This window comes from Platichthys flesus, chromosome 16 (assembly GCF_949316205.1).
Source record: "Platichthys flesus chromosome 16, fPlaFle2.1, whole genome shotgun sequence".
NCBI classification, from domain to species: Eukaryota; Metazoa; Chordata; class Actinopteri; order Pleuronectiformes; family Pleuronectidae; genus Platichthys; species Platichthys flesus.
This window is the reverse complement of record NC_084960.1, coordinates 4,971,913-4,992,746: the sequence shown is the minus strand read 5'-3', so window position 1 is coordinate 4,992,746 and position 20,834 is coordinate 4,971,913. Positions and strand designations below refer to the sequence as shown.

At 43.4% G+C, this 20,834-nt stretch overlaps 3 protein-coding genes across 3 annotated transcripts in view; 2 read left to right on the top strand and 1 right to left on the bottom strand.

Annotated features, from left to right (window-relative positions):
• Positions 1 to 1,294, bottom strand: part of LOC133970373 (alpha-1,6-mannosylglycoprotein 6-beta-N-acetylglucosaminyltransferase B) — a 47,832-nt gene extending 46,538 nt beyond the window's left edge. The window contains exon 1 of the mRNA XM_062407166.1: positions 911 to 1,294. Coding sequence (XP_062263150.1) covers positions 911 to 978 — 68 coding nt within the window. The 5' untranslated portion in view covers positions 979 to 1,294. The remainder of the gene's footprint in view (positions 1 to 910) is intronic.
• Positions 1,295 to 5,119: 3,825 nt separating this feature from the next.
• LOC133970383 (uncharacterized) lies at positions 5,120 to 7,292 on the top strand. The gene is made up of 5 exons (XM_062407181.1): positions 5,120 to 5,213; positions 5,505 to 5,593; positions 5,697 to 5,787; positions 6,384 to 6,692; positions 6,766 to 7,292. Exons 3-5 carry the CDS (start codon positions 5,706 to 5,708, stop codon positions 7,131 to 7,133), a joined length of 759 nt encoding a protein of 252 aa, XP_062263165.1. The 5' UTR covers positions 5,120 to 5,213; positions 5,505 to 5,593; positions 5,697 to 5,705; the 3' UTR covers positions 7,134 to 7,292.
• Positions 7,293 to 18,209: 10,917 nt separating this feature from the next.
• rasd4 (rasd family member 4) lies at positions 18,210 to 19,223 on the top strand. The gene has a single exon (XM_062407283.1). The coding sequence runs from the start codon at positions 18,360 to 18,362 to the stop codon at positions 18,984 to 18,986; it is 627 nt and encodes a 208-aa protein (XP_062263267.1). The 5' UTR covers positions 18,210 to 18,359; the 3' UTR covers positions 18,987 to 19,223.
• The last annotated feature ends 1,611 nt before the right edge of the window (positions 19,224 to 20,834 follow it).

Genomic DNA, 20,834 nt, shown 5'->3' with positions numbered 1-20,834 from the left:
ACTCCCTCCCTCCCTCCCTCCATCCCTTCCTGCCTGCCTCCCTCCCTCCATCCCTTCCTGCCTGCCTCCCTGCCTCCCTCCCTCCGTCCCTCCGTCCATCCCTCCCTCCCTGCCTCCCTGCCTCCCTGCCTCCCTCCCTCCCTCCCTCCATCCCTTCCTGCCTGCCTCCCTCCCTCCATCCCTCCCTGCCACCCTGCCTGACTCCCTGCCTGTCTGTCTCCCTCCCTCCGTCCCTCCCTGCCTCCCTCCCTGCCTGCCTCCCTCCCTACCTCCCTCCCTCCCTCCCTCCATCCCATCCTGCCTGCCTCCCTGCCTCCCTCCCTCCATCCCTACCTGCCTGCCTCCCTGCCTGTCTCCCTGCCTCCCTCCCTCCCTGCCTCCCTCCCTGCCTCCCTGCCTGCCTCCCTGCCACCCTGCCTGACTCCCTCCCTGACTCCCTCCCTGCCTCCCTCCCTCCCTGCCTCCCTCCCTGCCACCCTGCCTGCCTCCCTCCCTGCCTCCCTGGCTGCCTCCTTGGCTGATGTGCAGCCTATCTGGTCAAAGTTTTAATGAGCTTGTATCTGCTCCTCCAGCTGCTGCAGTAGAAACTTCTGGCTGCTTAGTGGAACATTAATTGTGTATCCAGTTGTCCCAATTAACATGGTGGCTCTCATAAGGAAAATAATCATATTCACATACAGCCATGTTATTGCTGCATTAAATATTTACATGGTGGCTTCATAAAGATCTTTGCAGTTCAGCTGTGTTTTCATTTCTTTTTAATTCCAGTTTCATTTCTCATTTTATCACAGTAATAATAAATACAATTGTGTTGTTGCATGAGAGCAATAAACTCAACACATCTACACTCATCATTTTGAATTGAAGTGAACAACAGGAAATGTGTGTATCAGACGCAGGAGACTCTTACCTGAACAGTTTGAAAGTGAGGAGACATCTCCTCACCATAATGGAAAGGTCGCCGCCGCTCGGGATCATTTCGCGCACACGTACAAAGCGCAGGTCCCCGGTGTCATTGTGCAGGTCTGCGTTACAAGCGGCGTCGCAAGCAGAACTTTTTAACCGGAGGAGGAGGCTGCGGTGGAGCAAGTAACTTCCCACACGGGGCTGCTGAGGCGCCGGGAGCAACTTGAGGTGGAAGCCCGCCGGTGCGTCCTGCAGCCTGCGGCTCGACGACAAGGATCCTGCGGAGGAAAAATACAAATATTGATCTGTTGTCCTTCAATCTGATTCTGATCGTATCCGTAATCCGGTTAAATGTCCTGGAGACGCAGCCACGCACAGGAGCGCTCGGATGTTGGATCCATCTGAGTGGACGGAGCAGCGACTGGTGCCTTTATGAGCAGATATGTGGCTGTGGCGCGTTCAGTAACAGCGCCACCTACCGTTGGAGTTGAGGTGTTTTACTGTGGTTAAAACAGAGAACAGCACGTACATGAGGAAACAGACAAATACAAGATGCATATTCAAACGACAAACATATAAAACGGACATAAGGTGTTAGTGAGTCATTGCAAATTAATGAAAACAGATTTTTAAAAGCAAAACTTTTACTCACAAGTGCCTTATGAGCTTTATATTACACAGTTCCATTCATTATATTTGTATTATTTATATTAGCTACTTGTTTTCTTGCCCCTGTTCATCTTTTATCCTACTCTTTTTAACCATTTATTTTGCTTTAAATTTGATCTATGTGTTGTTTTAAAATGCCAGTGTGTACCTTGAATCTATCTCAGTGCATATGAAACATGCTTTATAAATAAAATAACTGATAAAGTGTTTAATATCATAAACAGGGTGATACAATAAGACAAATGTTAAACAGTCCTCTTATACATGTATATATGAATCCTTTAGATTAATAGCAGTGAATAACTGGTCGTGAATTATCTGGAGCCGCATGAATCTGATCTGGAGACAGATTCATTTACCCTCTTATCCAAACACTAAGATGGAAAAGTCTATGTTCAAATTCAGCTCCATTATTAAACCTCATGTTGAAACCCGTTGGTCGCTTTGAGGTGTCAGGACACATTTCAGCACCGCGGACAGCTCCTGTCACACACAGCAGCTCACCAGCGACCCCTAGCGGACTGAAGGAACAGACTCAGGTGAATGCTGTGTACAAAGGTAACACAAGCTCATTTGTTTTGATTTATAACCTCGTTATAATCTGAGATATTAGTTTATATGACGTATAGATAGTTGATAATCGGTTTTGTCTCCATTTAAATCCACATCTCATTATTTTACTGCAGTTTGTTGTGTGTAGTTATTGAGTTAATCCAATAGTGTCTTGGTATATGTTATATAAAGCAAAATAAAACATTTAACACATTTCTAACATAAACTTATCTAAAGAAACAATAACGCAACCAAACCAGAATAAAGCAGAATTTCTAAGAGAGGAGAAAAAAAGAGGTTCAGTCGTGGTCTTGCCTCTCGGATGAAAAAGTATTGTATTAGACTAAAAGGCTAAAATCAGACACAGCCATTAGTCTTTTAGTTCTTGTTGTCTTTTATTATCTTAATAAAGACAGGAAAGTGCCTTGACCTCATCGACTCGCGAAAAAAGTAACACAAACAAACTTTCAGTATCGACTGCAAGAGGCAGCATCCTCTGTTGCCATGGTGACTGTGTTCAGTCTGTGTTCAGGGCTCTATTTTCCTTTTGGCCCGCGGCCGAACCCCGGACTGGTTCCACTGACGTTACAAACCCGGGCTCGGATTTAGAATACACCACCGGTCCGATCGCGTCTGTTCACTTTAGAAATGACAACACGACTGCTTTTCATCCCGGTGCCTGCAGAGCTGGATGAGAGACAAATCCAACGAGAGTTACAAAGGGACAGGAAGCAGAGTATGTGTGTGTTTATGTTTCACCGCACAAAGAAATTCACACAATAGGAATTTCATTGCCACGTTGAAGGTTTGGCTGCACAAATGAGCAAAACAAACCTCTCAGACATACGTGAGTGTTCATAGAATGTGAGAGGAGTCTCAGAACGCGTTTGATTAGTGGATGCCAGCTCAACCAGGGACACTGTCTCCAACCACATCCTCTCAGGTTGCTTTGTGCTTTAAGCCATTTATTCCCTTTCCTCAATTCTTCTGAACCATCTCCGGTCCTAAGTGGCTCTGCTCGTCTATATCTTCTCTCTTTTCATTATTTTTCCTCCTTGTTTTTATCATTTCCTGTTTCTCCGGCTTCGTCTCGACCTCTTCACCACCGCAACGTCCTCGATATTTGTTGTTTCACTGCCTTTTCTATTCCACTGCCTTAATCTCTCTGTTGCTGTCTCTCCATCTGTAGATGTGTCTCTGGAGTATCGACTGGCACCGCCGTTTCTCTCTCTCCCTCCCACTGTTTGGTTTGGACTCTCAGAGGCAAGACGCCCAAGGACAAAGAACTCCTTGAAGTAACGCTTTTATACTAAACACTGAATTTGTTCATAACAAGGAAACACACTCCGGGGAGAATTCGGGCTTGTGTGTTGCAAAACGGGTAAAAATCCAAATGGACTCGTAAGATCTTTGTGGGAATGAAGCCAATTCAATCACAGGGAGTATATGGAGATTTTACACTGAAAGGAATGTGTGAGGGGCACGTGGGACTGGAGCCTGAGCAACACACTTCACACAACCTCCCTCAAAGCAATGAAAGACAAACACCTGAAGTGTTTCCATGAGTAGAAGACACTTCTCGTCATGATGTCTCTGACAGTTACCATGAAACTACAAGACTAGAGTAATGAGGATCTCTTGGATGTGGAGGTGATTTCCTTTGGTTCAGCTCCATCAAACCTACAGTGTCTTAGTGTGAGATCAAAATGAAACGTTTTAGAAGACGTGGGAACCAAATTAAAAACAATAGTTAGAGGAGCCTACTACTGTTTAAAGAAAGTGATGATGAGGATCAAGTGGATCCAGGCTTCATTAAATATGTCTTAGCAAAATTGAACGCTGTCATTTTTAAGTCTTTCGGCAGAAAACGGCAGAAAACTCTGAATGAACATGAAGAGCTGCTCTCAGGTTTATTTGTCCACGCAGCAGTAAATCCAAATAACATGCAAAGCGCTTGTGAAGTTTGTGGGACTGCCCCTGTGTGTGCCGGGGCCTCCATGTTGTTCTACTTGTCCATCATCACTGCTGGGAGAACTCAAGCCGGGCTCAGATCTTTCACTCAGATTTGATCAGAGGAAACTTTCCGTGGAGTTTCAGAGACGTTCACTTCTCTCACTCTGATGTCACGTTCTGCTGCTCCTGTCGGTTTTACCCCTGTGAGGAAGATGAGGCTTGAGGAAGGAGCCCGACATCTAAACGCAAAGAAAACTGTCTTCAACAAACTGTTTTGGTTCCTCATCATGTGTTTGTCTTCATCCATGCTGCTGTCCTCAACCACTTCCTCCTCGCTTCCTGTTTCTGCACTTCCTGTCTGTGCTTCTCCCCCTGGCCTTTCCCTCGTCAGTCCACCAGGTGTCCTCGGTGTGTGGGCCTTGTGGTTTCTTCCTCCCTGGATCTGCTGCCTCTCCCGCTCCTGTCTGAGTTCAGAGACCACATCTCTTAGAGAGGTTGTTCATCATGAGTTTCAAGGTTGGATGATTCACCCGCAGGCCTGTTGCAGCCTGCTGCAGGTTGATCAGCCCGCTTCTTACAACTTTCTCTTTCTCCCTGCCTGGGCAAGAAAATAAACTTTCCCCCATGAAGTTAGAAGCCAGTATTTGTGTGTGTATAATTGCTTTTCAAATGGGATCATTGCTATTATTATCTGCAAATGCATTTGTATGACACTCTGATAATTACCCACATGCACAGTTTGGTATATAAAGATTCGAATATACACTGGTTTACACACCGGGAATCTTTTTTACCCAAAGTCAAAATTAAAGACATACAAAATGCAGTGTCTCCACTTTCACAATCCACCTCTGACTAATATGAATGATTCTGCTGAGCCTGCTCATATGACCAGGCTTCGCACGTCACATATTTCTCTGAAGACAGAAATTAAAAGGATTGCGCAATACCACCAGTGAGTCAAATGCCAGGAAACATGTTAGTTTCAGTTCTTTTATTATTAAACTACGAAATAGTGCCACAAACTCAACTGAACTTCATGTGTAGCAGGAGAAAAGACATCAGCTCGTTTTAAGTTGGACATTTAAGATTGTTCTAAAGGAATGAAGGGGCCCAGTTCCACTAAAATCCAGGTTAGATAATGATTTGAAGTAATATACATATGCGTTGGCTAAAAACTTCTTCATCACATTTTTATCTATATAGGACTAAATAATAATAATGTGTTCAGTCAGAAGTAAGTGTGAGACTGAGAAAAAGTAAGGAGAGTCAATTTAACAACATAAACCCCTTTGTGTTGAAACTGGTGTGTCTCAGCAGTGATTCATTCCAGGGACAAGTCGGCTCATGTCCAGGAGTGAACCTGACACCACAGGACCTGAAGCCTCTCTCAAGGACTCACGGAATCTTTTTCTCTTCAAAAGGTGTTGTTGAGCTCCAGCTCCTCAAATGAAGAAGCTTTAGAAGCACAGACGCACTCCGTTGTTCACTGTGAGTTGTGGAGAATATCACGGTGAGTACAGACAACACTTCTTTAACTTCATGTACAGCAGCTCCCTCTGTGTTTCGGCTCTGATCCGGTTCATGCATCGTGATGGATATTGATTGTGCTGCAGGTCGGAGTGATGAGTCTCTGCTCCACCACGAGGACGCAGAACGCCCTGGGCTGGGTTTCAATCATCTGGTTCACTTCAGGTGTCATCTCTGGTGAGACGCTGTTCTGTGCATAAACAATACGGTGTGTAGAGTGGAGAGGCTGCAGCTTATTCAGGATGTTTGGAAAATACAAGACTCTTCTTTGAATAATGACAGGACACAGTTTTATGATTGAAGGAAAAAAGACAAGTTGTGATTTTTCTTTTTGAAGAAAAACACAAAAGTGACCAATCGCCTTTTTTATCGAAAGAAATATCTTATGAAAACGTACCTGTAAAGCGATCACTTGAAAAAACAAGTGTGGTAAATTTTTATTTGGTCCATGTCCCATCCACTAACATGGAGGAAGCAGCATCACCTATACTGCAGGCAGCCACCAGAGGTGATCTAGAGCACATCATCCATCTTTATGAACTTGTAGCTCCATATTTACTGAGCACTTGTGAGTGGTATCTATCGGATCGGTCACACTACTCCTCTAAGATGATCCTAAATCTATTTTATCCAACCATAGTCTAATCCTTCACCGAATAAGGACAAAAACAAGGGATATTATCATTGGATTATCCAGATGATATTAACCAAATGTAGATTAAACAAACTCTTACCGAATATTTCGCCTGTTTCCTGCTTTTTCACCATTTCAGGCAGTCAGGCTGTGGATCTGCAGGTCCAACCCCAGGTGGAGGCAGAGTGTAGAACAAACCTGACGCTGACATGTAAAGCCAACTCTTTGCAGAAATTTGACATTAAATTATTTTCCTGGGCGAATCAAACTAAAGTTGTGTGTCGATATGAAAAATACCAGCCTGAGCCTGGGGTCCTGTGTGAGCTCTCTGACCACACACTCAGTCTGACTCTCCTCGACGTGATGCCGGACAACGAGGGCAGGTACCTCTGCAAGCTTCATTCCAACGTGGGAACAAGTGCGACCTCCACTCAGGTCACAGTACGAGGTGAGCTGGATTTAAATTAGTTTTCTTTTATTTCTGTTTCTTTTGTCTGTCTAAGAGTCTCGGATTTGTACAGGTTGTCTTGAAAGATCTGGTTTCTCCACCAATGAGACTCGTGCCGAGTGCTGGTTCGCTGGAGTCTATCCCAGCGGCGTCGTCCACTGGTTCCAGGGAGGCGTCAACCTAACGGACTCAGCGAGGACATGGGAAGAGGAGGGCGGACGAGGACGGTTCAATGTCGTGAGTGACTTACACGTGGAGAAAGGAAACACAAGCCTGCCGTACAAATGCTCCCTGTGGATACCGACTGAAGGGGAGTATCTCAAGAGTCATCAGATAACTTTAACCAGGAAGACAAAGTCGTCCGGCAGCTCGGTCGCACTGCAGGGGATCTGTGTTGTGGTTTGGTTGGTTTCTTTTCTTCACTGCATTTGGAAAAGTTGAAATATGACTTAAGTACAAAGTCAAAATAAGTTTATTTGTGCAGCACATTTCTGCAACAAGCCAAATCAAAGCGCTTTGCATGAAATATATAAGTAAATACAAAAAAGAAGCATTTACAAAAGAAATCCAAAAGATCAAATAAAAAGACATGTATCTGCAGAGGAGGGAGCGAGTCGATTTGTGGTCTTCTTACAATCAAGCGTGCACAACTGGAAGTGCACACTCAAACCAATTCACCCACTTGATGGCAGCAGAACATCGACTGCAGATCAGAAACAGGAGCGGGGGGAGAGGGGGGGGGAGAGGTTGTGAGACTGAACAACCAGAGAGACTCAGAACATCGACTGAAACCACTGTTTTGCAGATGTGCATTTTTTGGGCTTTGGATTTCAGATTCATTTATTTGTATTTTCTACTCACTTGAACCCAAAGATGATCATTTAAATGTCTTCCTGCTGTCCAGAAAGTGGCAGAACATTATGTGGACTCACAGCAAGAAGGTCCCAGTTTGAATTGGGTATTAGATTCACTGGAGACTCTAAATGAGTGTTTGGGTATGTGTGGTGTGTGTCTTCGATGGTGGTGGGGGTTTGTACTTAAACTTAGTTTCTTTACGGAGAATGTAATAAAAAAAAAAAAGTGTTTGCAGATTGGAATCCTGTGGTGCAATATCATATGTCCCTTCTTGCCTGGGGCCCCAAATTCCCTTGACACGCCCCTGCACGTGGGAACCAAGGTGTTCGCACGGCGGAGCGAAGCCGTCTCACTGATCCCAGTCTGTCTGCTGAGCTAAGCTAACAGGTTGCTTCATGTTCACCGTCTGTATTAGTGAGGTGTTGTGCAACTGGTATCCAAGCAAAAAAAACAACTACTCATGTCAAACTCTTCCCTAGATACCATCATTAGGAGTCAAAGAGATTTTCCTCAGTTTCATTTTGTTTCTTTAAATATGTTTGTTTCAAGAAATGGAACTTTTATCCACAGAACCATAACTATGTGAATAACTTTCTGCCTGTTTTATCTGCGAATGTGTCTGAAGTGGTGAAATGTGTCGTTAGATACAAGAGTCCTGTGTAGACCTCTCATTTTCAAACACATCAGCACTGACACACAACAATGCACATGTATTATCTTAGAGATTTGATTTGTTTTACTTTCTATTTGGAAACATACAAAATAAGTGAGGCCCATGCATTTAATCAGGTCCCAGTTTAATGTCCCTGCAGCCGACAGCACACGTTGGATCCTCATCAGATTCAGAGAGGAGCTCCAGCAGAAACCTTCGGGCTCAGAAGCTTCACGATTGATTTCTCTTATTCAGAAACAGGACTGTTGCCATGGAGAAGTGCAGCTGCCGAAGCCTCGTCTGAAAACAATAAATTAGTTTTTCTCTTATGTGTTTCACCTTTCACAGTTAACGACTGAATGAGTCCTTCTGAAAGAGCAGCAATTAGATCAGGTCGGCTGTGAGAGGCACTCGCTCCACGACGATCCATTTCCTCAGAGGTCAAATTAGAGGCTATTATCCAGGGACTCATTCATGTGCCTTCATCTGCAGAAGTGTGCATCTTGGTCAGGGTGCATCGAGTTCCTGGAGACGTACCCGGGCGGGGTTAGTTTAATACCTGGCACTTATCCTATTCATTCTTATTAACACATGGATTTGGCAGCAGCAGGTTTGCTTTATCTGTTGAATGCAAATAAAGATGGACGACATGACAGCTTCCCTAAAGTGAAGCCAAAACGCTGCAGCATATGTTTTAAAATCCTATCTACTCCAGGTTGGTTGATGGGACATTGATCAAACAAAAATGACTGTTTCTGTCATTACATCTAGTTCTTATCCGATTGATTAAGTATTGATTTTTTCCGTTAAGTTGGGTTTTAATGCATCGTCCATCTTTATATTAAATCGGTGGCTGAAATAAGTTGATTCCTCTTTCATTAGACTTCATCTTAAGAGTGGACAATGGGAAATGTAGAGTTAAACTTACTGTCAAGTCACACACATTTATACAGATCCACGCACATGCAAATCCTTGATGGTGCATTTGCAATCATAATGAACATCATCTTATTTAATAAGGAGGAAAACACTCGACTCATTCGGCCGTGCAAATGGAATATCACGATCCCAGACCTCTCGCATGTTCCGACTCCAGATGTTGTTTGCTCTATTCTACATCTGTTCTTCTCATGAGCAACAGGTTCTTCACAATCAGCTCAACACCAGTTGATCAGCGCCGCACACGCTGCTGCAGCGGTGACTTTTGATCACACGATAAGGTCACAGGACTGAGTTCACATCGCTTCCTTGCACACGAGCACAAATTGGATTCACATAAAAACGCACTTATGTGCATCACTCAGTGGAACGAACACATGCACTTGAAGAGACACATGAGATGGAGGCAGACTTGAATCTTCTGGTTTATAAGCTGTGCTGCATATGTTGAACTGGAAATGTTTCAAAAACGTATGTCTGATAGAAAAACATGTGAGGAGTACAAAGGTAAAATGTAGTGTGTCATATTGAACATCGTGAACACGTCTGATTTATTCATGACATTTTACGAGGCGAGAAGAGAAATGAATTTTCCACCATTTGCATGAAATGGCTTTATTATTTCCTTCAGAGTCATTCAAACACAATCGTAAAGCTTCGGGATACGTAAAAACTCTTTAACCCAAGTTGAAACATGTTCAGCTCCCATGAGTTCTTCCTTCCATCGACTGTATATGAGCACATCACCCTTTGAATTCTGTCTGAACCACACACTGAATAAAGAGGACGACCCACTCCCTCGAACTGTGCAGAAGTGAAGCCAAAGTATTGCTGTGTACACGCTATCCAGGCCCTACTGTGTACTTGTACTTTCTTTTGTTTGGTCCATGTCCCATCCACTAACATGGAGGAGGTGGGATTATAGTGCAGCCAGCCACCAGGGGGTGATCTAGATGCTTTGACCTCACTTTTGGGGAGCGGTCATGTTAATATTCATATAGGTCCTCTGAACACACAGTTACATTATTTGATTTTGCCTGGAAAAGAGATTAATAGCTGGCAAATTCCATCCAGCGGTTTCATCGTCCGTGTTATGTTGCCACGTTTCACTGAGACAGTGAATTAGAACAGGAACTTTTCAACATTATTAAGTTAACTTCCCGCTAAAAGGCTCCTGAGTTTCAGTAACGTAAATGTCATTGACGTGGTATAATCATTTTAATGGCTCTTAATAAACCTGTTGCATTAATGTGCTCTGATTCAACTGAACACGTCACGGTTGCACTTCAGCTGCCTCCCTGGAATAGAACCAACATTTGTGAATCACGGTTCGGGCACCGGAGTGAGCGGGCGACCTGCAATCAGAAAATGTTTTTAATTGACAGGATAAGTTGACCCCTGACGCACGAGCTCCATCAAAGGAGTCAGGCATCAAAAAAAAAATTGAACAGTTATATAAGCTTCCAATTATTTTATGTAACTGCGATGGCTCGGGCTCCTCCTCCTCTTCGCTCCGACGCTGCAGCATTCTTCCATCTGTTGCAGATACTGAGCTCATCACATACAGAACATGTCTGCACTCAACGTATGGACACGGGTCCGCAGCCGTGTGGAAGATGTGATGGCAACAGAGATGAAAAGGAAAACCTCGGAGCTGCTGCATTAAAAAAGCTTTGAATGAAACTGTGAAATGTCTGCCACTCACTTCAAACAGCGATGATAGAGAACGATGGAAGTTGGCTTGGCAGGTCTAAGAATGTCCACCAAGGTGTATCTAAAGAAAAATCTGTTCAACTGTCTCTAAAGATATGCATTATGATCAATAACTACATTTTAAATATGGAACATCAAGGTTTTCTTCACCTTACTTTGCCCTTTGGATGTTCCTGGATGTTATGATGTCGTTTTATCGTTTCAGGTGTGAAGGGGATAGATTGTGTTATGCATGATGGAGTGTAATGCATGTTGAACGTTGTGTATATTGTGTATATTGTGTATATTCCTGGTGTGGATTTGAAAAAGCACATGCGTTGCCACGGTAACAACATATTCATCCTTATTTCATCCCCGGGCGATTGATGGACGCTCTATATTCAAATCGCACATTATTCAAGCTTGATTAAACAGCTTCAGGAGCATTGTAATGAATTTAAAATATAATCTCAAACAATCTATTACATTCGACTCCTCCACAGAACTAAAAGCAGAGTGTGTCAGAGTGGGAAAGTAAGAGAGCAGCAAAAAGCCAATGTCAAATCAAGGTGACACCTCGGAGCTTTAAGAAAACAGCCTTAAAACAATGATTCAAATCTATTTTTCACAAATTCTTTTTAGAATTTGAAGGCAGAAGTGACTCTTCACCGCGAGTGACACCATCAGATAAAGAGCAGATGTAGACTGGGTCCACTGGGATTGACAGTCGTCCTATCGGTGGACTGCATTAGTCTCCATTATCTCACTACATTACACAGTCAAACAAATCCTCAGGGTCGTGTCCCTCAGAACTCAAACAGGGACTTGATCACTGTGCCCTCATGATACGCGAGAGGTTTCACACTACTGCTGGAGATGGAGTGCAAAGTCTGTGTGTGTGTGTGCGTGTGCGTGTGTGTGTGTGTGTGTGTTGTGTGTGTGTGTGTGTGTTTATATTTGAAGTCTAAAGCTGGAGAATCAGGTGAGGGTTCAGCTTGATTAATGTGTAAAAATAGAACCACCAAGATTTCCATCACAAATTGCTAAAATAATTTAAATGATAACAAAAAATGAGAATAATAAAAAACATCATGTAGTAAATAAACTATTGATCAGTCACAAAAGTGCTGCTCATTGTGGGAACTTTTTCTCTACACATTTTAAGGTGTGGATCTTATTATGGTTAGAGATAAGTGCCTCACAAATACAATTGTTCTTAAATGAAATTCCATTCAATAATAATAATTATTTTAAGATTATCTTTTCTTAAAGTAAATATCAGATATTGGCATTTTTCTTAATGACACTTTATTGATTTATTGTACTTTCATATTGTTGCTGCTCCAGTGAACAGCAGCTCCTCCAGGCGCAGGAATCATATGAAAGGTGACAGTGTGATGATGCATCTCTATAATAATAATAACACGTTTACAAATTTGTTTTTTATTGAGCCTTTCTAAATGGGACATGAAATAAAAGCAGGAAGAACAGGAACTCTTTGCTAAATCTGCATTTTTTTGGAGCTTGCTCACTGAAGAGGAAGAGATTAGGGGATTGGCTGAAATGTGACTTTATGAAACCAAATATGGCAACTAAAGCATCCCTGAGAAGAAAAATAAGCATGTTTGTGTATCTCGCTCATCCTGGGTGTCGACCCACTGATGCAAATTTCTCTAAGGTCGCTGATTGCCTGTGGTCAAGTACAGCGCTTGAAGAATGCGTTCAGCTTGACGAAGGTCTTGAGAGGAACAATTGAAACCCGGGGCCGTCAGAACAGAACATGTGAGGATGCATTTATCTGGCACCGGGCAGACGATGCTGGGAGATGGAAACGAACACGGTTGAACCTTTCCCCTGAGAGGCCATTATTCAACATTACTCCAGGGCAGCTTGTTGTGTAAGTTGTTATTCGATGACTGTGGAGAGAGGATCACATATGTAACATAAAATGTCTTGTCAAATGCGGGTCAGGTCTAGTTTATGTCAGATAAGGATAGCTCAGACACGGAGAAACAAACAAAACACATCTGGAGATAATACTTAAAGGTCTGAGCATAAGATTCAAGGCCCCTTAAGACATTAACATGTCATTATGATCTATACCTATGTTTGAGAAATTCATTATCTGGATATTAACATATCATTTATGGCTTGTAACTGTGCTATGGATCTCCATTGGCTGAATAAGAGTAAATGTCATTATGCTTCATATCCATGTTCAAAAGATGTCTTGAAATATGAGTGAAATATAATATAGTTCATTATTGAACTCTCAGCAGATGCAGAGCAGAAGGAAAATGTGGTGTTTGCTCAATATACGAGAAAATGAAACGTATATGAGGAAAATCCCTTTGAAAAGCAAAATGCATCACTCAGGCCCTTGTGTCCCATGGTGTCACTGTGACCTACTGACCCAAGGAAATGATTAAAACAATTCTAAATTCATACTCAGAGAAAAGAAAAGAGAATCGATGCAGTCAATGAAAATATAAACTGCATATTTTCACCCTATGTGATTCTGATAAAACCAAAATTTGGAGAAATCCAGTTGAATCCTCTGCCCCCCCGCGTCTCCGTCTCCAACAATCAATAACAGCATAATCCTGCTCGGTCAGGCAGAGACAGCAGCGCTCAGCCAAACAATAGAAACAGACACTTTGAAAAATAAGGACAGTGGAGGTGCACAGACGTGTCTTGTTAGGTTTAAGACAGAAACTCCTCCTTACTACACCTACAAAGGAAACCAAAGAAAATCATTGTAAGTTCAGCTTCATGAGGCCAGACGCTGAAATGCGGAAGGAACTTGAATCTATCATATCTACCACATAAATATATACGGTTACATATATTCATAAGGGGCGTATGGACGACCTGCATCAGTCATTGTGAGGTTTACACACTGATTATGTGTATTAACGGCTTTTAGCACAGTACATTTAACTGTAGAACCAACAGCAGCTATACAGTGAGAATCACATATCTCCAAATCTAAACATGATCAAACCTGAACTTTTAGTTTTTAAATAAAAAATATGATCCAGTTAGTGTTCCTGTGTGCAAACTGAGAGAACGATCCTGTTCTTAAACGAAACACACACATCATCACATGCTTTCCTTTGGTGCAGAGCTCAGGGAAGATGTATAAAATTAGTGTCTCCAGATAAAATGCAATCCTGAATATGAATGACTCACGTGTTACAATATTGATCAACTTAATTGAAAATGTTGCTAGATGCTAGATGTTAATAGATAGAGTTTTGTCTGCTGTCTTCTCTTAGAGGAACATCACTCACAGTCTCATCTGCTCGAACACGTGCAGGAGCTTTTCCACTTCCCACCACACATCTCCAGTCTGTACGGTTTACATTGTGTGTGTTTACCGAAGGTCCAGTCTACGATGAGGAGACGGACACTCAACATCAGACATACTTCACTCAATGCCAGAATAAACACCTGCTGCTGCTTGATGCCTCCACCCGGCTCCCCCCCCCCCCCAGACCTTGATGTAGAAAACAAGCATTTCTTATCTTCATCTCGAGTCTTTAAACTGATCCTATTGCTTCTTCAAACACAGAGAGCTCTGCAGTGTGCAGCGTGGCGTAGTGACACCAGCCACCGCGGCTGTATGTGCCCCCCCCCCCCCTCCATCGCCCCACCTGTCCTCATCCAGGGCATGATGTTCCAGAGGCGAGGGACATTGCAGTGTGTTGACCTGCTGCCACCAACAAGGGAGGAGGCCACACACTCGGCAGAAGGTCCCAAAGCCGACGACTGAAAAGGACGGATTAAGACAAACTATGAGAAATTAGCAGCCTGGTGTTAGTGGGTCTCTGAGAGTTCTCTGCTCTGTGCTTGTTGTTGACATGCTAGTGGATATTAGCATCTACAGAATGAGACGGGTTTGATTACGATACACATTAAAAACAAGGCCAGAAATAAATAAAAGAAGTTAAAACCATCCACGGAGGATCCAGCTGTGAAGCAGCAGCTGCTCAGTGGAAGCTGTGGCTCTTCTTGTTAAAAAGTATTCACACAGCTTCAGTCACCACGGGGAAGAATCCATCGCTCCCTGTCCCGGGCCATTATGCACCCGTCATGCTGTTTCTCATGCGAGACGGATGATGGAGCGGAATCAGACCCTCGGTGTTACATCAACGCCATGTGGGGTTTCTGGGTCCCGCTCGACACCAGCGTACAGTTCACATTATTTTATACCACCCAAGAAAATGAGTCATGTGTGACTCACGCTCCCTGCTAAACATATACGATAATTATTAGGAACTGTTTGTTTAGCACTGGGCAAACTTTAACTATTCCAAATATAGGCTGCTGGGTACATACTGGTAAAACCACAGTGTGACTGTTTGTCTTCCTCCTGTGACAATGAACAAGACATGAGTGACAGACGGGCCGGGCTGCCACTCAAATCAACACACACCTAGATTAACACACAAAACCCAGACCACACTTATATCATGAATACACACAGGACCGTCTCAGCCGGGTACTGTGTGCCAATGTCCGTAGACTGCACCGACTGATGTTGATGTACCTGCACCAGCTTATCAAGCACTGTTGTGTAAATGTCATCAGGTGCCACCTCCTGAAACGAGATCTAGACGTGGAGCTTTTCTTAGGAACCTGAAGGGATGTGTAAACAGAACGCACACAGCCCTCTCTTCTTTCAGGACTTTAATGAGTCGCTTCTGAGCCGTGCACAGAAATCTTAACTTATCGCTAAAGTAAACCGGGTCCGGAGAGGGTTTGCTTTCTCTGAGGGCGATAACAGGCTTTGTGCTCAGAGAACAGGCCGTTCTTACAGTAATCAACTACAGACTAACACCTCTGAGCAGGGGGGGGGGGGGGGGGGCGGGCAGCTCAGTGCTGCACAACAGCCCAGGAACAACCAGCTGCCGGAGAAGCTCCATTGGATTAGCAAATTTATTTAAATACAAGGATCCTGACCAACTGGCACTGCACTGCCATCCCTGGAGTCACACTACTATTTGAAAATGTAAACCACAAATGAATGCTTAATCAATGGGCTCATGTTTGTCTGATAGAAATGAATGACAGTCAATGAGTTTAAAAAAAGTACAGCGAAAGTGGTGAGGTCATAGCATGGAATTAAAAACTGCCCTCATCAATATTTAAACTTCAACAATGGATCATTTGCTTGTCTGTAATGCGGCAGTGGTCGCCCATAGTGAAGAACCTAGAGATTGTCTCCTACCCTGCAGGGTTTTACAGTCTTTGTGCTCATACACCATACATCTCCATATGACTGACTACTGGAGCTGACAGATTGAAAGTTCTAGTTCATGATAAACAAAAATAAATTGAAACATACTTCAGTATTTGTCAGCTAAATAGCCAGAAACCTTCCTGAGAAATTGGTGGAAAATAAGGTAAAATAAATTCGGACAGAAACACGGCTTGAAATGCTAACATTGCTCCATGTCTGAATACACACAATCCTCTGCTGATATGTTTGCACAAAGATTTAATAAGAAGGGAAGAGTAAATACAGTGCAAATACTCTCTATTAAAATAGTTCCTTGTTTCAACCTGAACGCTCATTGTATTTTCATTCGTCAAAGTTTGTATTCTTTCTCCTCTCAAGTCGTTTTCTACTTTAAACTCAAAGGCCTGTGAGCAAACATCAGGATAGAATGGTGGGGAGAAAATGAAATGTATGTGCTCACCTTGCTGGAGCCGACTCGCTCCAGTGTTTAATGAAGTGAAGAACCTGAGAGAGGGACTTGAAATGCCTCGGGGGCCTTTGAGCTTTAGTTTCAGGACGGGTTTTGGGGAGGATGCAGGACAGAGGTCAGACTTAACATCCCCAAGTCCCTGGCTGAGAGATTAGAAGAAGCAGCACACAACCGTAATACGAGGAGAAGCATTTTTGTGAGGCTTTACTATGCAAGAAATAAACAGAGAGCAAATATGACACAAAGGGAATCGATTACAATGTGCAGTCTTGGCACAGATGTGGTCGAGTCTAATCTGAAACCAGCCAAGAGGAAGCCAGGTGCAGGATTCTACACATTTACCAATTACATCTTCATATAACGTGACTGAGGTTTATTATTATGAGCATGTTTCTACTCTGAAAAGCCTTTCAGCGCTCAGCTAAGGAGTCTGTGGTATCATAGCAACAGGTGACAAAGCCCCTGGCTGCGGGAGCATGTGAGAGTCTGATAATGAAACCTGTAACAATATTGTTCTTCTGTGTCTGAGCAGGCAGGTTTCCTCAGGGTTCACATGTGAATCTCAGCAGCACGAACAAAAAGATACTGAACATGCACTTTTTTTACGCTCAATGCAAAATAGGTCAAAACGTGCACATCGGAGCAGCTGATAACACGATGTGGTTATCGGATTAAATTCTGGGCAAACACAAGGGTCACGCTTTCTGAGTGTGCAGGGACAAAAAGATCTCTTCAGCATAGGTGCATGTGACCACAGGGACACATTTCCCTTTGTCATCATGTGTCATGAGGGCAAATAAACCAGCAAGTGCAGGAGAAACGTCTCTAGAGACTAAATCTAGTCTGACGTAAGAAACAGAAGCAGATTTGGGCAGGAAGTAAAAGAGCAAATGGGTCGAATAATAATGTTAATTTACATAATGAACAGGATTTTATGCATTTCAGGACTGTTATATGAAGAATCACTCTTTCAGGTCTCCCCCTGCTGGAGAGGGAAATATTCTATATTGTATAAAAGTCTTGCACGGATCAAATTCCGTTTTATTTTGGACATTAGCATCAATTCGTGGTCATCCTGTTCGTGTCTGGCTGGTTCACAGAGAGCCGCTCTACACCCATGACCTTTTAATGACTGCAATCAAAATGACAGCCAGAGCATTGATGACGCTCCAGCTAAACCCACTGACCTGCCTGTGAACGCTCTCAGCAGGAATGCCTCGCTCTTTGTTTAATTAAATTCTATATATGAATTTAACTTTTGATTCTCCATTCATTAAATAAACTTAGGAATCGAGTCTGTAACCGTGTGAATCTGCAGGGACGAATTTCCCTTATCCAAATATCAATCTCACCACAAGGTTTATTAAGTGTCTGTTTAAACAAGAATAGAAAAAACAAGAACATGTTTCTTTTCTTTGCAGGTTTGTTTAAATTCTTAAGATGATTATTATTATTAGAGAATGGAACAACCCGGCCTCTGTGTTGTTTGCTGTCACACCTGGAAATGTTCTCCACCTGCTTTTCTTTCCCCTCTCACTCTACTTTAATGCATCAGTGTCTCTGAATCGCTGCTTTATGTTCACAAAGAGAGAGAGATATGTCCTTCTCCTGATTGGCTGAGAGCAGGAGGGGGTAGGCCCCGTCAGAGAACATAAATACAGAGTGCAGCGTGACAGGCACATGCATCTGCTGTAATCACCCAACATCCAGCTCCATCACAGACAAGGATCCACAAGGGAACTGGAGGAGAAACAAGATAAACACACAAGAGGAGATTCTTTCACATCGGGAGGAGCAACGCAGCCGACCCCCACCATGTCGATGGAAGTGAAGGAGAAGACCGAGGTGCGTCTGGTGTTCCTGGGAGCAGCTGGAGTGGGTAAGACCGCCATCATCCAGCGCTTCCTCAAAGACACCTTCGAACCCAAGCACCGGCGCACGGTGGAGGAGCTCCACAGGAAGGAGTATGAGGTGGGGGGCATGAAGGTCACCATCAGCATCATGGACACCAGTGGCAGCTACTCCTTCCCGGCCATGCGGAAGCTGTCCATCCAGAACAGCGACGCCTTCGCCCTGGTCTACGCCGTGGACGACCTTGAGTCCCTGGTGGCCGTGAAGAGCCTGCGAGACGAGATCCTGGAGGTCAAAGAGGACAAGTTCACGCCTATCGTGGTGATAGGCAACAAGATCGACCGCCAAGGGGACCGACAGGTGTTCAGCAAGGACGTGCTGTCCACCGTGGAGCAGGACTGGAACCACAGCTTCCTGGAGTCCTCGGCCAAAGACAACATCAACGTGCTGGAGGCGTTCAAGGAGCTGCTGCTGCAGGCCAACCTGCCCAGCTGGCTCAGCCCGGCGCTGTGCCGGAGGCGGGAGACCTTCCCCAAGCAGAGCAACAAGAGACCTCCCATGAACAAGGCCAACAGCTGCATCATCTCGTAGTGATGGAGCAGCAGCACAGACAGAGACTGGGAGGAAAAGAGCTCGGCCCACTGGGAGCTGGCTGCACAGAAACAAACAGTGTTAAATGTTTTAAAGACTCCGAGTTGAAGAGCTCTGCTCCCTCGTCAGCACTGGACCCACGGATGCTCTGATGAGGACGAACATGAGATGATGAAAACAGATTCCAGCTCGAGCACCTGACGGACTGTGGCTGAGCTGCTGGAGCAGTGACAATAACAGTGCACAGACATGACTGAGTGTGAATGGAGCTGTGATAAATGTGTAGAAGCAGAGTTATGTATCGTTCGTTTTCACACAAAGGTTTTGTCTTCGGGTTTCCTTGTTGCTGGGTGTGTACAATTTTAAAAGCACAATAACTGTGAAGTCCTTGGTTTTTATGCAAAAGTGAGTTTGTGTCCTCGTACGATGACGTTTTATGAAACAAGTGAACATAAAGAGCTTCAGGTGGAAGCTGTTTAGAATATATCAAACATGATGCTGTGAAATGCTGCTTAGCGTAACCTCGTTACGCACGGGTCAACTATGATTTTTTTAATACATACTGTTGTTTCAATAAATTCTTTTTTTTAACTATTGACTCTTTCCTTCATTGATGACTGACTAAAATGTTTAAGGGATTATTCACTGATAAACCGTAGTGACATTAGTTTTACTTACAAATGCTCATTTTAGGATTCATAAAAATAATCGATTTATATCAACTAGTTATTTTCAGGTCTCCTCTGAATAATATGTGACAGTGGTGAATCTGGAAAGCTTTAAACTGCTGGACTCTTTCAACTGTTGTTCTCTTGTTTGTCTTATTTTATGTTAAAGGCTTATTAAATTAAATCACTAATTACCGTCCAGCTTGAGCCCTTCCATCTCTCCAACGGTGTTGCTTTCACCAGTAATGGAAGTTGAACTGAGTAGTCCTTAATATTATTATTATTATATGTGGCAGTAGTAATGACTCTCAGGCATGAACCAAAGCTTCTCTGCAAAGCAATGTCGATAGCGACTGAATTATCGAGGAGAAATAAAGGACCCGATGGACTTGTTGCCCACAGATTGAATTCCACACGCTCTCCATTCTGTATTATATTGCCCCCTGGTGGAGATTATGCAGCAACTCAGGCTCTGTAGGTCAAACAATTATCAACAATAGTCAAAAGAAAAAAGACCCAAACGATGAGAAGAAAAAACTACTGCAAATACCTGATCAACTTCCGGCTCCAGGTAAACCAAGTCAAGTGAAAAACTACAAACAAATAGACAAAAGGGTTATGCTCTCAACATGTGGCAGATTTTTTCAGAGATATTTTCATTATATTTTTTTTGATCACAAAAGTGTAAAAAAAAAAGCCTCATTGTATTGCTAAAGGAAGTAAAAACATAAAAAAGTGGTTCCTCCCCCTCGATCGAATCCGCTCCAAAGGTCAATGGGTTCCTCCTCTGCGTTCGTCCTACTCTTCAACCAGGGGCTTATAAAACGGTTCAGTGGTTTTCCTGCTAAAAGACAAACAGCACTGAATTGTGATTAACACGGTTTTCTATACGACACCCGCACGTACATCCAGAGAGGCTGCAGGTTTTCACTTCAACCAAGACTAAAGAACTAAGTGAGGAGGAGGAGGGTTGGCACTCTCCTTCAATTCTGATATTTAAGGACCCCGAATAAAGTCGAGGTGTAAACTGCTGCGTCACTTTTACTCATCACTAAAATCTGTTTTTGACATTTTCGATGTTCTCTAAATGAATGTTCTGATGAATCAAAAATCCCCGAAAGGCCACAGAGGAAAAAAAAAAGGTGCACTTCCTCTTTCCAGGAACACTCAGAGTAGGTGC